General features: G+C 38.2%; 2 protein-coding genes across 2 annotated transcripts; both read right to left on the bottom strand.

The window, feature by feature from the left end:
• Positions 1-4,169: 4,169 nt before the first annotated feature.
• On the bottom strand, positions 4,170-6,108 carry LOC104424780 (probable aspartic proteinase GIP2). The gene is made up of 2 exons (XM_010037283.3): positions 5,538-6,108; positions 4,170-5,165 (listed from the first exon to the last, which is right to left on the bottom strand). Exons 1-2 carry the CDS (start codon positions 6,066-6,068, stop codon positions 4,386-4,388), a joined length of 1,311 nt encoding a protein of 436 aa, XP_010035585.2. The 5' UTR covers positions 6,069-6,108; the 3' UTR covers positions 4,170-4,385.
• A 7,466-nt stretch (positions 6,109-13,574) lies between these two features.
• Positions 13,575-14,810, bottom strand: LOC104428648 (chitinase CLP). The gene has a single exon (XM_010041612.2). It carries the CDS (start codon positions 14,808-14,810, stop codon positions 13,575-13,577), a length of 1,236 nt encoding a protein of 411 aa, XP_010039914.2.
• Positions 14,811-20,513: the final 5,703 nt, after the last annotated feature.

Raw genomic sequence — 20,513 nt, 5'->3', positions numbered from 1 at the left:
TTCGCGGTGGAGAATTTTGTTTGATAATGAGAAAGTAAAGTTGCTTCGTCGTCTTCTTCATAAATAATTTTATTGTCAGAAGTTATTGGTGTGGCAACAAGTAGCCGTTGGCGCTCTCTATAATATGCACCCTGAAATAGGAAAAAACTTACTATATTTTTATAGGTAAAATATAACAAACCATACATTGATAAAAATGTATCAAGTCGTTAAATTCGGTGAAGAATTGACAGATATATTTATGATTTCATGTTTTGTAGATTTGCATAGATCGTAATGTTGGTATCTTGAACTCTAAGATATAAATCGAGAATCGTGGGAAAGTAATGAGGGGAAACTACTGGACAATACTATACATTAGCTCCCAAACTTTCCATTTTCAGACCATGCCCTCTTGAAGTTTTATTGCAGTTGTTAGCTCTCGGTTATTTTTTCTAGTTAGCGTGCGCAATACACGACTTTTAAAGAGAAAGTATATTATCATATCATTTTTTAAAGGGAGTCTATCTTTTACCCTTAATTGTGGTAAACAATGAAAAAAAAATAGAAAATTAAAGTAATAAATTATGTAAATAACAATACTTGAAAAAATAAATATCAATATTAATATAAAGAAAAGTAGTTAATTTATAATGAACATAGACACCTTAATAGAACTAAATAAAAGATTTTGGGAAAAGAACAAAAAACATATTAAATAGAAAAGAAAAAGGCCTAAATGATATGGACACCTCCCCAAAATGGGAGAGAGAAAATTTCAAATTTAGATTAGATTGGAAGAGAAAAACTCCCCAAACAGGAGAAAAGTGAGAAAAAAAAATAACAATCCAAGAAAAAGGGAGGATATGATAGATTTAGCTCAAAATTCCCCTCCATCTTTTTTCATTGATTGATTGTGCCAACCATTTAACATTTTCTACTCTATTGCTTGTTCAAAAGATGAGATTTGATTTTCCTAACACACCTACAAACTCTCGCCTTCGAATATTATGTAAATTCATCTCATTTGTTGTGAAATATACTTTAAATTTATCAGCTCTTTTCTTGATAATTTACATTTTTGGGAAAACGGTTAATTTCTAGCAAGTTTAAGTGTTCATTTTAATAGTCGTAGTCTATCAAACTTGATGAAAGCATTCTTTTCGCCGCCTTTCTCATTATACTATGCCAACGCCCACTTGTCGCGCACTAATCAATGATCATCATCCATGAACAAGACGACGAGGCGACGTTAGTTGTTTCTTATTAAACGAAAGTCCCGACGCCAATTTGACGAACATGGGAGAGTCGAGTCGAGGAAATTGGACTCCGTTTCTCTAATATAAAACAGAGAGAGGTTCGGTGGATGTCTCAGCCATGATTGCCTTTATTTTATCTACTCATCTGTCGGTACTTGAATAATTAATTCACGAAATGGAATATAAGCACATGGCATAAAGGAGGGCATACCTTTGCCCAAACAAAAACTTCACAGAAAAATAGATAAAGGGCATTCATTATTAGCACCAGTGGCGATGATGCAGAGTGCCAAGTCCAGTCTTCACGTGCTGAGCTGCTCGAGCGCCTCTAACCTCGTGCTTTCGTGAATTTTATGCGACTGTACATATGGGTCGACGTGACATAAAACATTCCATGATGTAAAATATAAAACTCAACATGTTTTCAAAATTGTTTCATAGGATTATAGAGTATACAAATCCCTCCCGTTTGGAAATGGTGATTTACTTATCTATTATTATCTAACCGAATGAGTGATGAACCTTATAGATATAGCTTTATGAGTAATGTGGAAGCGTGAACAAATGAAACAATTTGAGTAAGAATTAAAATAAATAAATAAAAGTTCCACAAAACACAGTTACGTTGGTGTTTGGTGGTAGAGATAGAGGAGATGGTTCAAATCTAATCGGCAAAGTTAAAGGACAATCGCTTAATCACACTTACTCATAAGCGTTCTCAATCATAACTTAAACTTGAAACTACAAGAGTCAATCATAAAAGGGAAGTTTTCTTATAATCTCATGGATGATAGCTCACCATACTCTCTGTTTCAAAGTAAAACTAATTCGTTTATCTCTAGTAAGTTTTCATACATATTAAGTATACTCAATATGCACAATAGACCAAACTTAGCAACAAATTACTTATGTGCCCCAAACTATGACCCCTCATTGACTTCAATTTCAAAAAGGAAAAGAAGTCTCGTGGCAAATTAATTTCCCTTTTCTGCATGACCTAGATGTTGTTGGCAAGAGTTTAATTCGGACTTTCCTAATATGGGCCAGGTTCCCTTGCAATTCAATTGTTGGCCAGATTCAAATTAATTGGGATTAACTTTGACCATAATCAATAATTTCCACCTTGGGGAGAAGTCCAACTTCATCCCCATCGATCGCCATCTCCTGAGCCCCTTTGCGCTCCTTGCCCGCTGCAAACGTTGACCAAGTCCAAAAAGTATCGGAACTAGGTCAAGGGGGACATGCATTGTTGATAAGTCTGCCCAATTATTTGCTATTTCTCAATGTGAAATCTTCTCAAAATATTTCTTTTGAGATAGCTGCAAAACTCCTAGTCCTAACAAGCAAAATCTTCATACCTAATATCTTCTTTGTAAGACCTAAATCTTTTGTTTCACACTCAAGACTCAATTGATGCTTCAACACATCAATAGTAGACATAACCTTAGCTGCTATCAACATATTATCCATATGTTATAACAATAATTGAAAGACCCATCTTTCAATCTCTTATAGTAAACTCATCTATCCAACTAACTTTTCTGATAGACATGACCAACTATGAAAGCATCAAATTGTTGGTACCACCGCTTTGGAGAAAATTTTAGCCCATACAAAGATTTCTTTTATAAGCAAACATGGTCTTGCTTACTTGGAATAGCGAATCCCTCAAGTTGCCTCGTGTAAACTCGCTCCGCTAACTCACAATGAAAAAACGTTGTTTTCACATCTAGTTGCTCTAGCTTGAGATCTTGAGCAATAACTAAAGCAAGGACGACATAATAAAAATTGCCTTACCATGTGAGAAAACATCTCACTATAGCCAATGACCTCCCATTGTGTATATTGTTTCGCAACAAGTCTTGCCCTACACCTTGCTGCCCCAATACTTGGACCATCCTTCTTTTGTTTTGTAAATCCATTTGCGCCTAACAATCTTTTGGCAATTTCACATTTTTGACATATTTAGGGCTATTCAAGTTGTCGATTTTTGAAGTTGTTTTTTTAGAGTTGTCAATTTTTCATGGTGTCGATATTTTTTAGAAAATTGCCAATTTTTTGGGTTGTCAATATTTTTCAAGTTATTGATTTTTCAAGTTATAGATTTTTTTGACAAAACTATTTTTATTGACTCAGTTTGTCACTTGTCCATGATAACTAGCAAATGGTCTTATTTTATATCACCAAAAAAGTAAATTAAATATCAATATGTCTTAAATAACATAAGAATGACCTTTCGAATTTGATTTAATTAATACGGCTTGATTAGGTGAAAATTGGAATATAGCTATAAAAATTTATAAAATGGGAAAATATATTTGGGGAATTATGTATTCTGGAAATCTGGATTTATTAGAAAATTTATCCCAATGATCTATGATATGCAAAATTTCTCTATTAAATGATGATGGCATTATGAAAAGATGATGAAGGTTTATAAGTTGAAGCGTAAGTATTTATTAATTGGCATTATCAAAATATACATGGCATTTATTATGTACTAATGGATGGTGTGTGAATAATGTCATGTAACGAACATATATGCCATGGCCTATTCATTAGAGAGCTAACTCCCTTTTGTAAGTATTTGTTTAAGACTTTGGGAAGGGACAGATTCTCTACCATCTAAGATGGTCCTCTACAAGGTTGAGGGGACATGAAGTCCTAGAGTTCATATACAAGATTATATTACTTGCATAGTATATGATATGGCTTGAGTAGCTTATTATGAGTTGACCATTATCATAAGGTGTACAATGGCACATTTATCATCACTTATGTAGAGGACACCCATAATGGATGGTTACATGAGTTAATGATTTCGTCCCCCATTAATTGGTGGTGACGATACCTCATTAGTTGAGATTAGTCTTGGTTAGAGGCAAGTAAGGCTAGAAACCTACCTAGTCAAAATGATGTTTGATCTGCGAGAGAACAAACCATTTTTCCTGAGCAAAGAGTTTTACAAAGGAAGCACGATGGGATAACTATGTCTGAGGCAATTTTATTATTGGCGCGACAACCAACAATTTGAAGCTTATTAAAATTCTCAAGAATTAGGAATACAACATTCGTTTATATTATTGGTCTCTTCAAAATCCATCACGCAATTTGCATAGAAAGCACGTGAAACAAACAGATCCCCAATCACACGCTGGAAGTGAAGTTGAAGTTGGAACAGGTAGTTTGCTTGAATAGGAGAGAGGAGCTAAATCCAAGCCTTGCGTTCTCCATGTCAATCTGAACAAGATTATCCTCCAATTGATACCCACCAATCACAATGGACGTTCTCGGGTTTGAACCGCCGTCAACGAAACCTAAGCATATGACATCTTCCTTCACTTGCACCATCGAGTTCGCTCCGAAGATCCTCCAATAAACACTGCTGTTGTGCATCACCAGATCAATAAGCGGTACAGCTGGTCCCACTCTTGTGCTTGGAGTGTTCTTGGAGCTAAAGCAGTACTTGAATGGCTTAACGGACGAGACCTTAGTCAAGTTCTTAGCTTCGTGTCTGAACACCTTCACAAAGGCCTTGAAGATTGACGTTTCCATCACTGTGTATGGATTAACAGTGCTGATCTTTGTCCCTCCGTTGCCGTCAGTGATCTTCAGTAAGGCCGCATTCAGCGGGACTGCATTTCCATTGATCTTGATGGAGGTGAGGTTTATGAAGTAGTCAGTTGACGGATTACCCTCGAAATAAGATCCTGCAGTGCTTACTGGGTTGAGGATTAATGGGGTGTACATGAGTGACTTAGAGACATCGACGTTAGGGAGGAACACATAAGGCCCATCACCAAAGAATATGACACCATTGGAGCTTGAAGAAGAGCTCAAGCACATGGAAAATTTTTTGGGAAATTTGAAAGCAGAAGCAAATTGGACAGGGAGGGACACTTCAGATCGTCCAAGCCCGGCCATTCCCTGGAATGCAGAAAGTATCAATCAGTTTTGGCCTGTCATATTTGCGTGTTCTTCCATAGGTACTGGTGGTAGGCTAGAACAAAGATCAAGAAACTTTTGCCAAAATGTTCAACATTGTACACTGATGTTTCGTGATAAAAATTACATCAAAGATAGTTCCTCTGTTCTTTGATGTGTTGCAATTTGACTGATATATCTACTTTTAAAGCACAGATACCTTTATAATTACTTAAATAGAGGTAAACAACTCGTCTGTGAACGTGGTAAGAAACCTCTTTGTTTATCCAACCAGTATTTCATATAAAATACATATGCGATTTGTCATGTTGTGTTCCCCTGTCGTGTATAGACCGTATAATCATAAAAACTCACCAGAGCTCCAGCGGACAGGCCCCCGAGCAGTGAAGTAGTACTGCACGTGAAGACTACCCTCGGCACCACGACCGCCTTCCCCACCGTCCTCCCGTCGGTGGACTGGATGACGGTGGTGTCAGAGGCCATCTCGCCACCCCCAATGCCTATGCTGCTAAACGGGTTGTCAGGGATGTGGCTGCAGGTGTTGTTGTAGCACCCAGGTCCAGGAGGAGCGAGACATTCTGTCTCACAAGCAGCTGACCCTGAAGCCTTGCATATTGGAGAGTCACAAGGGACAGGCCTATAGGAAGAGGACACATACCCACCATCACAATTCACCCATTGGAAATTCCCACCCACATCGATGGTCAGCTTAACGGGCACAAGCGGTGTTCTTTGCTTGATTTGGGTGGTGTATTGGAGCGTTGAGGAGTCCTTGGTCACAGGAATAACAAGTGCTTTAGGCTGAAAACTTGTGGTGGCTAGGGTTTGGGAAGAGACCCAGCACAGCAGCAGAGAACATAAAATGAAGCTGGAGGAAGTGGCCATTGTGAATAGAAGAAGAAAGATCAGTGGATACTGATGTTTGTTTCTTGATTGGTGGAGCTAGAAGGAAGAGATCTTGGCCTCTTATAGGAGTTTGAATAGAGGTATATGCCTTTAGGCCATGTGATCTTACCCTATATCACGAATTAATTAATCCGGCGCCAGCAAATAAGCAATTGATAAAGGCGATGGCTGAGACAATTCGTCAAACCCTTTCTTTGATTTGACCATAAAAACTTGGCCAAATACGCGGTGGACAATATTCAATTTAGTAATGAGCAACTAATGTTGCTTTGTCGTCTGTTCCATGAATAATTCATTGTCATTAATTGATAGTGAGGCGACCAGTAGGCGTTGACACTATCTAGTGAGAGCGAGACGACGGCGTTGATGACATACGAATTAAAAAATCCACCGGAATTGCCTTGAAATTTCGCCTCGATTTTATCGATCTTTGTGGACATAATAACATCACCGACAATTTCTTTTCCTTTAGTCCGGTGACGTAGACCTATCGATCTTTGTGGACATAATAACATCACCGACAATTTCTTTTCCTTTAGTCCGGTGACGTAGACCTAAAATGAATGAAACCCTTTCCAACATAAGTTTTTTTTTTTTTTTTTTTTGTTTTTTAAATTTTTTGCAACAACTTTTCAACATAAGTTTATCTTTCGCTAAATTAGATAAAGTTTGACACGAAAACATGAGATTTCAAGTTTTCACATAAATATGCGGTATGTGTGCCATATTACTATTGGTATGAAGTTGACAAATTTTTTTTTTTTTTTAAAAGGAGAAATAATCGAGTGATGGTCTTTAATTTACTATGAGAATAATATAATTATAAAATATTGTGGGGTTCACTTTGTGTAAACTTTGTGACTCACAACAAACTGTTATTTTCACAGTTGCTTAAAAACTGTTATGCTAGCAAAACATGATAGGCTCATTGCTATACTTGACAACATCTAAACCCAAATATCCTATTTAGCACATGTTTATGTGCTCGGTTTGAATCTGATCCAAAAGAATCTCATTTATCTACTATTATGCGGATTATTCGGTACATCGGATCATTTCAAAATTAGGTATTTGGTAATCCAAAAATTTAGATTTTATACCGTTTGGATATTTGGATGTTGACTTTCTAGCATAGAAGATCCATTGAAAGAGTACATCAAGAACTTGTCAAATATTGAGAAGCATGTTGATTTCTAGGTTCTCAAATAAGCAAAGCTCAGTTGCTCTTTCAACCACTGAAGTTGAGTACATTTCACTTGGAAGCTACTGTGTTCAACTTATTTGGATGAAGCATCAACTAAGTGACTTTGATGAAGAGAATGAAAATATTCCAATTCTCCTTGATAATACAAGTGCTTTAAACTTGACGAATAATCCAATACTACACTCAAGGGCTAAACACATTGAGATGAGAAATCATTTTGTCAAAGATTATGTCAATAATGGCGATACTTGTATACAGTTCGTTGAATCAAAATATCAACTAGCAGCCATTTTCACTAAGCCTTTAGAAAAACAAACCTTTGAGTATATCAAAGGAGAGTTGGGCATTTGCAATTCACTTGAATAGCATTTTCTATATAATGTTTATTATATGCTCCCCTCATATCAAAAATAAGAAAGCAATGAACATTAGGTACGTATCGTATCATATAAGACAGCTATGTCTACATCAACAATTTTAGTCCTAAATTGGTTGGATAGATTGAATTGGTACCAAAATTGAAATGTTTATTACTAAATTGATACTAATGTTATAGCTTTAGGGCTTTTTTTTTTTACCTTTTCCTATAAGGAAGAGATCATGGCCTCTTATAGGAATATGAATAAGGGTATAGCTTTTAGGTCATAAGATTTATTCTAGGTCACGAATTAATTAATCAGTCAGCCAAAAACCAATTAATTAATAAGCAACAAACGTTGCTTCGTCGTCTCCTCCGTGAAAAATTCGTTGTCATTGATTATTGCTGAGGCAACCAGTTGGCGCTGGCACACTCTCTAATGAGAACCGGACGACGGTGTGAATAACATAAGAATTAATAAAACCCATCGTAGTTGCTTTGAAATATCAGCTCTTCGTCGATTTTCGTGGACATGATACCATCACCGACCATTTGTCTTCCTTTAGTCCAGTGACTAAAATATAAGGTTTTGTCTGAAACCTGGTTGACTCGGACTTTAATGCATAAAACACTCTCAACACAAGTTCATCTTTCGCTGGATTAGACAGAGTTCACATTGAATAAGAAAGGGAACATCATAAAGTAGAGCTCATCAAAACATCCAAAGCCAATTTCGGAGGGAATCGTCAAAGGTCTCTGTTAGTAATATATGGAATGGAAATTATACAATTTAGAAGATGGATAGGCATATATCGTTATTTTCCTTAAAAGCACATGCCCAAAAGTTTAAGAATCCTAAACTAATGTCATTATGTTTTACATCAAATGTATAATAGGAAGAAAAGCTTACATGTTGTAAGACTGTTTTGCTCGTCACTTGTTCTCCATTATTTTAGCAGTGTATCTTTCAATAGTATTTCAGATTGATTGCATTTTATCAATAAGAATTAGGGTTTGATTATATTGATAAAATGATTTAGGACCAAATTGCTATGAGATTTTGTGAGACTACTATTGATTGTTCTAAAAACTTAAACTACTAGATGAATGCATTGTTTATTATTTAACTATTCCAACACTCCCCCTCATGCTTAGTCTAGTCTTTATAGACTAGTACTAAGCTGTAAATTTAATTGGAGAGATAAATGAGACCTACAAAGATTTAAATTTAGGATTTCTAACTCCGATACTATGTGAGATTTTGTAGAATTATTGTTAACTGTTCTAAAAGTTTAAGCTATTAGATGAATGTACTATTTATTATTTAAATATTTCAACAATTGCAATAGTATGTCAAGTCGAGAACTCCATTTATAAACTTTAAAAAGGTCATATTCGCGTAATCAGCACTGTACACACAAGTAATCTGAAAATTCCCATGGGCTTCCCTATATTTTATGAATACCTCGTTGACGCTCCATATCCTCCGTAATCGATGGACAAATCCACGAGATCCAATCGGAGCATTTGGAGGTGATTGATATCGATTTAACGCATTTGCACGCGCTCTTTTAATATATCTTTTCAGGCAATGTGGTACTTTTGTTTAAATTTATCCTTATTTCCCCTCGACGCTTCTCAAAAGTCAATTAAATTCTTTTTTAAATAGCCCTCCTCCTCTAGACCTTAGATCAATGAACACCAATTCTCAACCGACCATTTCTCTTCCTTTAGTCCGGTTAGCAAAATATTTTGAAACTTTATTGACGGAGACCTCAAATAAGCAAAATCTTTTGTTAACATAAACTCATCTTCGAAGGTATAGACAAAGTTTGACCGGGAAACATGGGATTTCGAATCTATATGTCCCATATTATATTTGACTACCCAAATAATTGTCGAATGAGATATGAGTAAATAGAAAAATAGCACAAGATATTGTAGCATACGAAGTAAATAGCAAATTGCAAAATAACAAATTTAAGATAAAATTAGAAAAAAAATATAAAAAAACTCTTAAAACTATTACATTTGTACCAATTCACTCATAAACTATTTGATTGTATCAATTAAGTCCTGAATCTTTTAAGGATTTGTCCATGTAGTTCATCTAGTCATTTTGTTTAAATAGACATCAGCCATCTTATGTGACACGATCGGCTCTAATGCAAATAAATTCTATAATTTTTAAATATTTTTTTCTGAATTCTTTTATTTTTTTGCTTCTCCTTTCTTTTCTTACTTTTTTTTTTTTTTTTTTAATTCAACTCGTAGCCGGCTGATCTAGGTGAGGACATCGCAGCCCTTGCTGGACACTTATGGTGGGAATAGTTGTTTGAATAGTGGTTTGTGGAATCACCACATGAAAAGAATCTATAAAATATTGAATCGTGAGTGTATATGTGGAATCACCACATGAATCTACGAACTTGATAGATATCTATTGAGAATCTTCATAATTTGTTATATTTTACCTCTCAAATAAAGTAGGTTTAATCCAACAAATAAATGAATAAATAAATTAGGTTTTGTACTATTTCACGGTGCATATTATATTTATTATAATTTCATAACAAGAAAAATGAAAAAAAGTGTTAATTTCATACCAATGTAAAAATGATATGGCACACAAACTAGATATTTAGTAAATGTTTTGAAGATTTATATGTGCTACAATATCTTGTGTTATTTTTAACATGTAATCAAAATTAGAATATCCTTGCATTTGATCACAAAATTTACTTAGTACTTCTTGTTTTGTCTTTTTCTATTTACGTTGTCTGCTACAATATCTTGTGATATTTTCTTATTTACTCATATCACAATATGGCATCTATTTGGATAATTAAATGAATTAAGGTTGTGTTTGGTCTCAGGAAAAAAAGGATTGTAACGATAGTAGTTTTGAAGGTTGAGAAGACGAAATTATATAGAAAAGAATGTGCTTGACTTTGAAATGCGTCAAGGGGATGAAAGGATAAAGGGTAACAGAGTACTACATTGCCCAAAAAGAAATATTAAAAGAGCACATGTAAAGGCCTTACATAATATCATTCACCTCTCCGATTGGAACTTGTGCATATATACATTAATTGCGGGGAATATGGACCTTCAATGAGGTCTTCCTAAAATATAGCTGTAGGAATTTTCAGACTGCTTGTGTGTAAAGCAGAGTGCTGATTACACGCACATGACCCTTTTTGAGTTTATAAATGGGGCATATGCACCCTAAGTTTTCGGCTTCATGTACGGAAGCAATTCAGTCCGAATTTTTAATCAATATGATCAAAACCTAATTCATTTCAGATGAACAATATTGAAAGTTGGACCGCTAAAAGAACGGAGAATACGCTGCGAGCAAAACCGTCTGACAATACGTAGGCTTTTCTTGCTATAGTACATTTGATGAAAAATCATGGCAAAATTAGTGAGTGCCTTGAGTCACCGGACTCAAGGAAGACAAATGGTCGGTGATGGTATCTTGTCCACGAAAGGTGACGGTCTCGTGTCCACGAAAGGTCGATAGAGAGCGGATATTTCAAAGCAACTGCGGTGGATTTTTTTAATTCTCATGTTATTCACACCGTCTTATGGTTCTCATTATAGAGTGCCTTGCGTTTCGTGTCGCCTCAGCAATATATCAATGACAATGAATTATTCATGGAGAAGACGACGAAGCACCGTTAGTTGCTCATTAATTAATCGTCTTTTTTTTTCTTTTCTTTTGCTGATTGATTAATATATTCATGACCTAAAGTCAAACCACATGGCCTAAAGGCTATACCACTATTCAAATTCCTATATTAGGCCATGATCTCTCCCATAAAAGGGAAAAGTACCAAAAAAAAGTATAAATCTATTGCATTTATACCAATTTAGTCATAAATCTTCCAATTTAGTTTTGAACATTTTCATATTGATATAAATTCAACTCATTCGGCCAATTTAGGCTTGAAATTGTTGATATGGATGCAACCATCCTACATGGTCTTTGCTAATGCCAACATGAACAAATTTTAAATTTTAAGATATATTTTTAAATTTTAATTAAATCTTTTAAATATTTCCTTTTTTTTTTTTTTTTCTCTTCCTTCACTTCCCTTGCCCTACAACTGGCAACCTGCCACAAGCAAGGATGTCGTGGCTTGTGCTGGAGCTAGTGAAGGCTCAACCCTCGCAGCTTGGGTGAGGGATGCCCTTGCTAGATCTAGCAAGGGTTGGACCATTGTGGATTGGGCAAGGGCCACCCTCGGGGCTCTTGCCCATGGTCGGTCATCAACCATGGCCAAGTAGCGGCCATAGGCCAAAGAAAAAAAAAAGAAAAAAAAAAGAAAATAAGGGAAAATAACAAAACAATAAAAAAAATTTGAAAAAATATATATTTGAAATTTGAAAAAAAAAAAATTGATTATATTAGTGCCAACCATACCACATAAAACAATTGACATCCACGTTAGCAATTTCTCGCCTAAATTGGATAGATGGGCTAAATTGTTATTAATATGAAAATGTTTATGAGTAAATTAGTTCAATTGAAAGGTTTATAAATGAATTAATACCAATACAATAGATTTTATGATTTTTTTGATAATTTTCCCTTTCCTTATATCTACACCAATCAACAAAGAAAAAACATCGTCGTGGGTGGGATTGGTCTTTTCCCAAACTCTAGCCACCCCAAGCTTTCGGCCTAGAGCCCTAATTATTCCCGTGACCAAGGACTCCTCAAAGCTCTAATACACAACCCAAAATCAAGCAAAGAACACCACTTCTGCCCATTAAGCTGGCCATTGATGTGGGTGGGATTTTCCAATGGGGATTTTCCGATAGGCAGGTCTCTTGTGATTCTCAAAAATCAGGTGCTACAGCAACACCTGCAGCCACATCCCTTACAAACCATTAAGCAGCTGGGCCATCGGAGGCGGTGAGATGGCCTCCGACACCGCTGTCGTCCACTCCACCAACGGGAGGGCGGTCGGGAAGGCAGTCGTGGTGCCAAGGGTGGTCTTCACGTGCGGTAAAACTTGGTTTCTCAACATGAGGACGGCCTATTGTGACTCAATTTCCGCTGGTTCTTCGGGGATTATGGCATGATTATACAGTCTGGACACGACAAGGGAACACAACATGGCAAAGTGCATGATATACACCACACGAAGGGAAAATTGTCCGAAAAATCCTAAAGTTATTACACTTTGTCTAACTCAATTATAAATATTTTAATTTTGTCAATTGAGTTTTAAACATTTTTCTAGTTTTTCAATTAAGTCCATCCAACAAATTTTATTTAGAAATCGCCAATAAGACCACATAAGATAGATGCGCTGATGTGTACAAATTTTTATAAGTTTTTAAAAAATTGATTCTTACTATATATATATATATATATTATTTATTTTCCTACCAAGTCTAGCAAGAGTTGCCGGTAGACCTTCACCAACCATAGGAGAAGGCCACAAAGCCTCACCCACGGCTGACAAAGACTTTGCCGCCCTTGCTAGATTTGGGCAAAGAAAAAGAAAAAGAAAGAAAATAAAAGAAAATTACAAAAGATAAAAAAGATAAAAAATACATAAAAAATTCATAATTTTCTTTTAAAGTTTAAAATTTTCCATGTCAGTACCGGTACCGAACGTTTGGTTGCAGTGATGGCCATTACATTACATGAGACCAAACAGTGAATAAATAACACATACTAAAACCAAGCAGCGTAACAGCTATTAAACTTTTATTAAAAATAGGAGGTCTCTTCGCTTTATCCGATAGAACAGATGATCGTACAGTAAGGCTTTTATCACACGAGACTTTCCCAAACAAAGTTGATCTAGGACATGGACACTTTATTTTGGATAAAAGAAAAGGCACGTAACTCTTTCTTGCCTTTTCTTTGAGATCGAAAGTTCCTTGAGAAGCAAAGAAAAGGTCAAGGGCGAACTGTGAAATCGAAGCTACCGCATGAGCTCCCGAAGGAGGACAAGGAAGAACTGAATCCCAATCTAGACTGGGCCAAATCAAATTGCAACATTATGTTCTCCAATTGGTACGTCCCGATCACCACAGCATGCTCCGCCGTGTTTCCACCATTGACGATTGCCAAGCACGATGCATCGGCGTCCACTTGTTTCAGCAGATTAGAATTGTGAATATTCCAGTACGCTCCATCTCCTAGCACTAGATCGATTCGAGGAATGCTCCCGACCTTCGTTGGTCTCGTGACATTCGTCTTGAAGCAATACTCGAGCGGACTCACCTTCTTCCCTCGTGGGAAGCCATCCACAGCTTTCTTAAATTCGCTCATAAAGACACTATAAATGTCACTCCTCAGGGTAGTGTAGGGTACTGTAGTACTGAGCTTCACACCTCCACTTACGTCGAGCCCAAACGTGTTCGGTGGAATACTGATGGCCTTTTGGTTGATCGATATCCCCGTCACGTTGATAAAATATCCCAGTGCTGAGGGATTCTTGATCAACGGAATGTAGGAAAGTATGCTTGAAGCATCAAAGTTTGCCGGAGGTTCGAGATAGTATGGACCGTCACCGAAGAAAATGACCCCTTGATCATCACTTGAGCTCGAGAGGCAAAGGGAGAATTTCTGGGTGACATCGTCGATGATGAATTGATATAGTAGAGAGAGAGTGGACTGCGACAATGAAGCAACACCGATTGCTTGTGCTGGAAGAGATTGCAAGAGAGACGAAGGAGCACACGAGACGAACCGATTGAAGTACTGAATCCTGTATGTAGAGAGAGATCTACCGGCGGTCCAATATACTGTGAGGACATTGCGACTCGCATTAGTTAAGGCACATGACCCGGTGATCGGGTTTACAGGTGTGTCGTAGCAAAGGCACTGATCGGAGCTATGTGTGTTATTCGTCTCAGGGCATAGCGGAGACATGTAACGGCGAGCGGTCAAGCAATCTGACTCGTCACAAAAGACCGGCAAATGCAGCGAATCGCACTGGTTCCATATGAAAGGAGCGTCGAGGTCAACGAGATATTGCTCGGAAGGGTTCAGTGTGAGGGTAATGGTGTGGAGGGACGTGCTGGGGTCCTTGTGGAGGGACGTGACTAGAGTATGAAAAGGTTGAGCCGAGACTTCCAGGGACGAAAGACTCAGCACGAAGATGAACAAAGCAAGTATAAGATTACACATTTTGGTCAACTTTGGCATGCCAATTAGATGACACCTGAGATTGATGATTGGGAAGGGGAGATTTTATAGAAGAAAAGCATTGTCCTTTCAGCTTCATCAAGGGCTTCATAATGCTTAATTGGAAGTTTAATTAAGGATAAAGATATGAATTTACTAGATTTGAGTAAAGTTCAGACATCAAATAACAAATGCAACTTGAATTGATTGGATCATGCGATTTAACACATAATGTACGGGAGACATGGTAAGATCGAGGAGGAGCTCGTTGGATTTTCGCCCCAGCCATGTGCGAGATGGAGTTCTAAGTACTCGTTAACATCGACTCTCTTCATCGCTCATGTGCAAGATGGAGTTCTTAGTACTCATGCATTGCATTGACCACCCACTAAAGAGCAGAAAATACAAATTAAAGGTTCAATTTCCCAAAATGACTAATTCCAAGCTGAAACTATTATTAATTGCGACGCTCTATTCTAAATCCATATGCATGGAGTCAAAATAGAGCTAGCTCAGCCAACAAACATTTCGTAAGATACCATTGATAATTATTTTTTTGCGGACTTTGATGATTTTGTGATGTAAAAGACGCATTTTAAGTCAAATTTGATGTGCATAACAGGACAAATACCATATCCCAAGGTTATCCAAGACCAGCTGACTGGTTTGACGGCATGTGAGCCGGTCCAAATTTGGAAATGCTGCCAAGGTCCGATCGAACGACGCTTAATATTGATCGTAACCCGCGTTCATTCATTCATGTTGCTATCAACTCCATTCATTCTCATCTAATCACCTTTAGCGCATATACAATAGAGTTAACATCACGAAAAACCTTAAGTAAATAAATATGTGACAAATTTACTCAAAAATTTTTAACACAAAATTCTAAAACCGATACACCTGTAACAAATTTTGTCATCTGCTAGTTTTTGATCAATTTTAACGTTAAATTGCTGAATTGAATGACATATGACAGTTGATAAGTACATTAATTTTGGGTTTTATCCTTCATTTGTCACTAGTGTGTCAGTTTATGATTTCTTGTGGTGTTAATCCAATTTGATGGAAATTAATAGATAGTAAATTTATTACAAACGTACCCTTTTAAAGTTTTTGGCGGTTAAAAAATTAATTTTAAGTAAATTTATCATAAATGTAATAGTTTGAGGTTAATTTATCATATAAGTACTGATTTGGGGATTTTTGGGGTATTAACCTCATATATATATCATTTACTAGATATTTAGTTTATAACGTTAAAACACATTTTCATCCATGTCGCTTGAGCCCTTCGCTTCCATTGCATACCTCTAAAAATTCCAGGTTTAATCGTCTTAATATGTATCTTAAAACATTTCATGAATCATTTGAGCTCACAGAAGAAACTCAAAGCATAACTAACAGACGGTGCCAAGTAATTTTGAAACCCATTGACTTGGAGAAAAATTTATCATGAACCCGATTAGATTTGTGTCATGCACTCTTGTATTTTTTTATTAAAAAAATTATATTTATTACTCAAAGGATATAGAAGTACATAATCTTTCTATAAAACAAATTGAAATAGAGCATGAATACTGAAAAACAAAGTTAAATCCAAAATACAAGAGGGATCGACAAAGCAATAATAAGGTTAAGTACAATCCCGTTCCACACGAACGAATCTATTAAACAAAATCAGTGGCCAATCACTGGACCTCGTGTCTTTGACAATAATGAGCATACGCCAGAAATTCCTTCTTTAATAATTATGACATTGCCACTTGATGATGCATATTTAGGTTCGGCTTTCTCTACACTATCGTCGTATGGAGATAACAAAAATAGGTTATACAAATATATATCTAACATGTGGAGGAGCAAATTTTTGTAATTTAACGAGATGCCAAAAAACTGCGATCATCATTGAGGTTGAAGGCAAAATAGAGGAGTATCAAATCCTCAAAAGCATATTTATTAGACTCTCACATCTAGATTGGAAGATGATAATATCTGTTGACACCTAAATTTTGACAACCCGTTTAGTCATTTATCGCATTAAAAAATTAGGGGTTAATTTTATCCCTAAAAAAAATAGTTAACTGCATAATATATAGTTTTAGGTGCATTTATTTTTAATTTCCATTTACATTGGGCCAGTGACAAATGTGTTCAAATTGATGGTTTAGAATTTTAATTTGATGAGTTAGGCTAAGCCCATGAAGGGAGTAAATCGGCCCAAACCTGTATTCTCGGGGAGATTTTACAGATTTATCTTTGTGAGATTTCAATTCAAAAGAAAATATTGTGTTTAGAAAAAAAAATCCTTGTAGATATCTATCACAATCTACCCCTTGAGAGGAAGGAACGGGTTTAGGGGTATTGCCTAAAGGACGGGCCTATGGCCCATGATTAGGCGCGAGCTCTCCCAAGCCCATACCCCGCATGACATTGGGATATTTTTAGGAATTTTACACAAAATGAGTCGCCACTAGCCTATTGGGATCGGCTAGAAACCAAGTGAGGCATTGGAGTATATCTCACTTCCTACGCAACCAGAGAATTTAGAGTCGGGGACTTGATTACACTAATTGACCAATTAGTGCCATTTCGGTACCTAATCTTATTTTTTTTCTTTTTTGGCAGATAGTTTAGATTGATTTTATATCTATCCACTAACATGTGAGATGATCATACGGGTGTGCAATCATTAAAGTAACATTTATTGCTACCAAAATTCTAATTGCAGTAAAATTAACACAAGCAACTAAACAATTACAAACACAGTTAAACATGTAAATTAAATATACAATATCATCAATATACAAGCAAATAAATACCTAATTACACTAACCAAACCCCATAATTTTTTGGTTTTTGAACATTTTTAATTTTTTAATATATTTTAATTTTTTAATTTTCAATTTTCTAATTTTTTTAATACTATAATAATAAAATATATTAAAACGAACCGAGTCGAGATCCCCGGGTTGGGTCCGACTTGGTTCGATGAATAGGGGCTTGGGATCGGGCCAAACGGCTCGAACCCGAACCAAAATGGGCCAGGCAGCTTGAGCCCAAACCAAGCCGATTTGGGCACGATGTGCTTGGCCCAATTTGGTCTAATTCTTTTTTTTTTAAACAAAGCCCACATTAAAGCAGCCCAAGCCCACAAGCCTAAAAGCGGCCCATATTCGCTCAAAAACCCTACTTGGTTTGGATCCAATCGACCCGATTCTTGGCTGGAACCTTAGGGCCTCTTGGCGGCGCTGACGATGGCGGCGGTGGGCTTGAGCGGTGGTGGGTGGCGGCGGTGACGCAGAGCGGCTCGGCTAAGGGCTGCTTGCGAGTGTTGGCGTCGATGGCGGAGCAACAAGGCAGCGGTGGCTTCGCGGGGATGGTGACGCACGAGCCTCCTCCCTCCAGATTTGGGCCTGCTCGTGCAGATCCTCTCTTGGCCATTGCTTGCAGGCTTCAACTTCGGCTTAGCAGTGGCAGTCGGTGGCACGGAGGTGCGGCGACGGGCGGCTGCGGATACGAGCGGAGGTGTGTTGTCGCGGGTCTCCATTGTCGGCTTTCGAGAGGGCAATGGTGGTGTGGCGAGGGGTTCGGAGGGCGAAGCTTCGGCTGCTAGCATGGCGATGCTCACGGTTGTAGAGGCTGCGCGATGTTGGGTTGAGGCGGCGAGGAGGCCGGTGGCTTGGACGGCGTTTGGAGATAGAGGACGATGACTCGAACAGCGTTGGGTTTGAACAACGACGGGTAGGAAGGCGGCAGCTCGGATGGCGTTGAACAGCGCCGCCACTACCCTCCTCCCTTCCATTCCTTCTTTCTTTCTTTCTCTCTCGAACTATCCCCTTTTTTAGCTCCCTCTCTTCTCTCTTTTTTGTGTTCTCCTCGGTTCCCCTTATTTGCCTCCCTCTCTGCACTAGGGTTTCGGAGTCTTGACGGCTGAAGGAAAAGAATAGACAAGCACGAGCCGGGCCGAAAGAGAAATGGGCCAGGCACGCGCGAGAGAGAGGAAAATGGAGGGCCGGGTTGGGCCCAAGCCAAATTCAGCCGACCTGGCCTCTCTCGCGTCCTCTTTTGTGTTTTTCTTTTGTTGTCTTTTTTTTTTTTGTTCTTTTTTTGTTCTTTTTTCTTCTTTTTTGTTCTTTTTTTAGCGACCAATTCCTAATTTGTATGTGATTAAGTTTTAAGTAAAATGGTAAAATTTAGGTGTCAACAATATCGATTTGGAAAAATTAAATCCCTAACTGTGGCCTATAAGTAGGTTAAAACGTGTAGGGTTTTCGGGGGGGAGGGGGCATACATATTGAATATACGGCCGAAGGGGGCTTCTTCTCGAATTTTCTAGGGTTTTTCTTCGGATCATTCGGCAAAAGAGGCTTCCTTTCGTTCTTTGAAAAAAATCACACAAAAAACAAAGGAAAAAGCTTTGGAGGAAAGGCTAGTTTTGCTAAAAGGTTCTGCAAAAAAGTGAAAGAGCGAGAGAATAATCGGTAGAGAGAGGGATGTGGGAAGCGACATGCAACATAAGAAAAAAAAAGGAAAAAAAACAAAATAGAGGACGAAGTAGACTAGCGCTCCCTACCGCCCGATCCCTCCTTTGGCGCACCGGCAGCCGGGCCACCGTTATGCCGACCTCCTCCCGTGTCACCGCGCCCGCATTGCTGCTCCGCCTCCAGCGTGCCTCTGCCACCCATCTTCTCGCTGGACACCGCTGCTCCAACGCCACCCAACACCGACAGCTAAGCCGCCTATCCCTGCGACGCTGCACCAACTTGAGAACTGCGCCGTCGCCTCACTTCTGCTTGCTACAGCCATGATCCAGCATCTCTGCCTGCACCTTCGCCTCACCTACAACCTGCAGATCCCGTGACTCGTTTGCATCGTCGTCCCTCCGTTCGTACCGTGCTTCCGCGTGCCTAACCACCTAAAGCTTGCGACCTGCAACCCGCGAGCACCTTGCTCACCCGTCGGCCCACGAGCTGTTGCCCGCGACGTAGCAATTCTGCAACCCGTGACTCAGCGGTCTCTGCTCCTCTGCTGTTCACCGAGCACCACTGGAGCCCGATGCCGTTGTTGCTACTTCCTTCCCGCTGTCACTCGCCCACAGTAGATGCCGAAACTAGTCAACGGAGATCCCCCCTCCCACTCGCCCTACGATCCACCATCGCGACACCTCTGCCCGAGCTAAGTTTAAAAACTTAGTAGTCCATTAGCCTAAACCTTGGTGGTGTACCCGAAATTTAGGTCGTGACAGTTTGGCGACTCCGCTGGGTAATTGTGTTAAAACACTTAGTGGACTTAAGCCAATTTTTCTTTTTCTTTAAAAAGAAAATATTTTTGTTTGGCAGCAAGGACACTAGGTACATCCCTAACATTTAAGGTATTAACTGTTCTTGCAGATGGGAGGTATAAGGGGAGTAGTCTATGCTAACCCTTGTCTTGTCGAGAGGTGTTGGGATTAATGATTTATTTGTTCCTGATTAGAAGTGTTTTTTGCATATAAATTGTTGTGCATGTTTTACTGCTTTTAGCACTACACTATTGCGCACACAACTTGCTGCCGGACCTGGGCTGTGATAGGATTCTTTGGATAGTGTTGAGAAGGATGCTTCCTCAAAAGCGAGACTACTATGTAGAGGTTAACATTCTCTTCCCCGAATTTTTTTTCATGGTGTCAAATGTGTTTGTCCATATCCGCGAGACTGCGTGATT

The sequence above is a fragment of the Eucalyptus grandis genome, chromosome 2, assembly GCF_016545825.1.
Source record: "Eucalyptus grandis isolate ANBG69807.140 chromosome 2, ASM1654582v1, whole genome shotgun sequence".
In the NCBI taxonomy this organism is placed as follows: domain Eukaryota; kingdom Viridiplantae; phylum Streptophyta; class Magnoliopsida; order Myrtales; family Myrtaceae; genus Eucalyptus; species Eucalyptus grandis.
The sequence above is the reverse complement of the archived record's forward strand: the minus strand, read 5'-3'. Positions and strand labels throughout refer to the sequence as shown.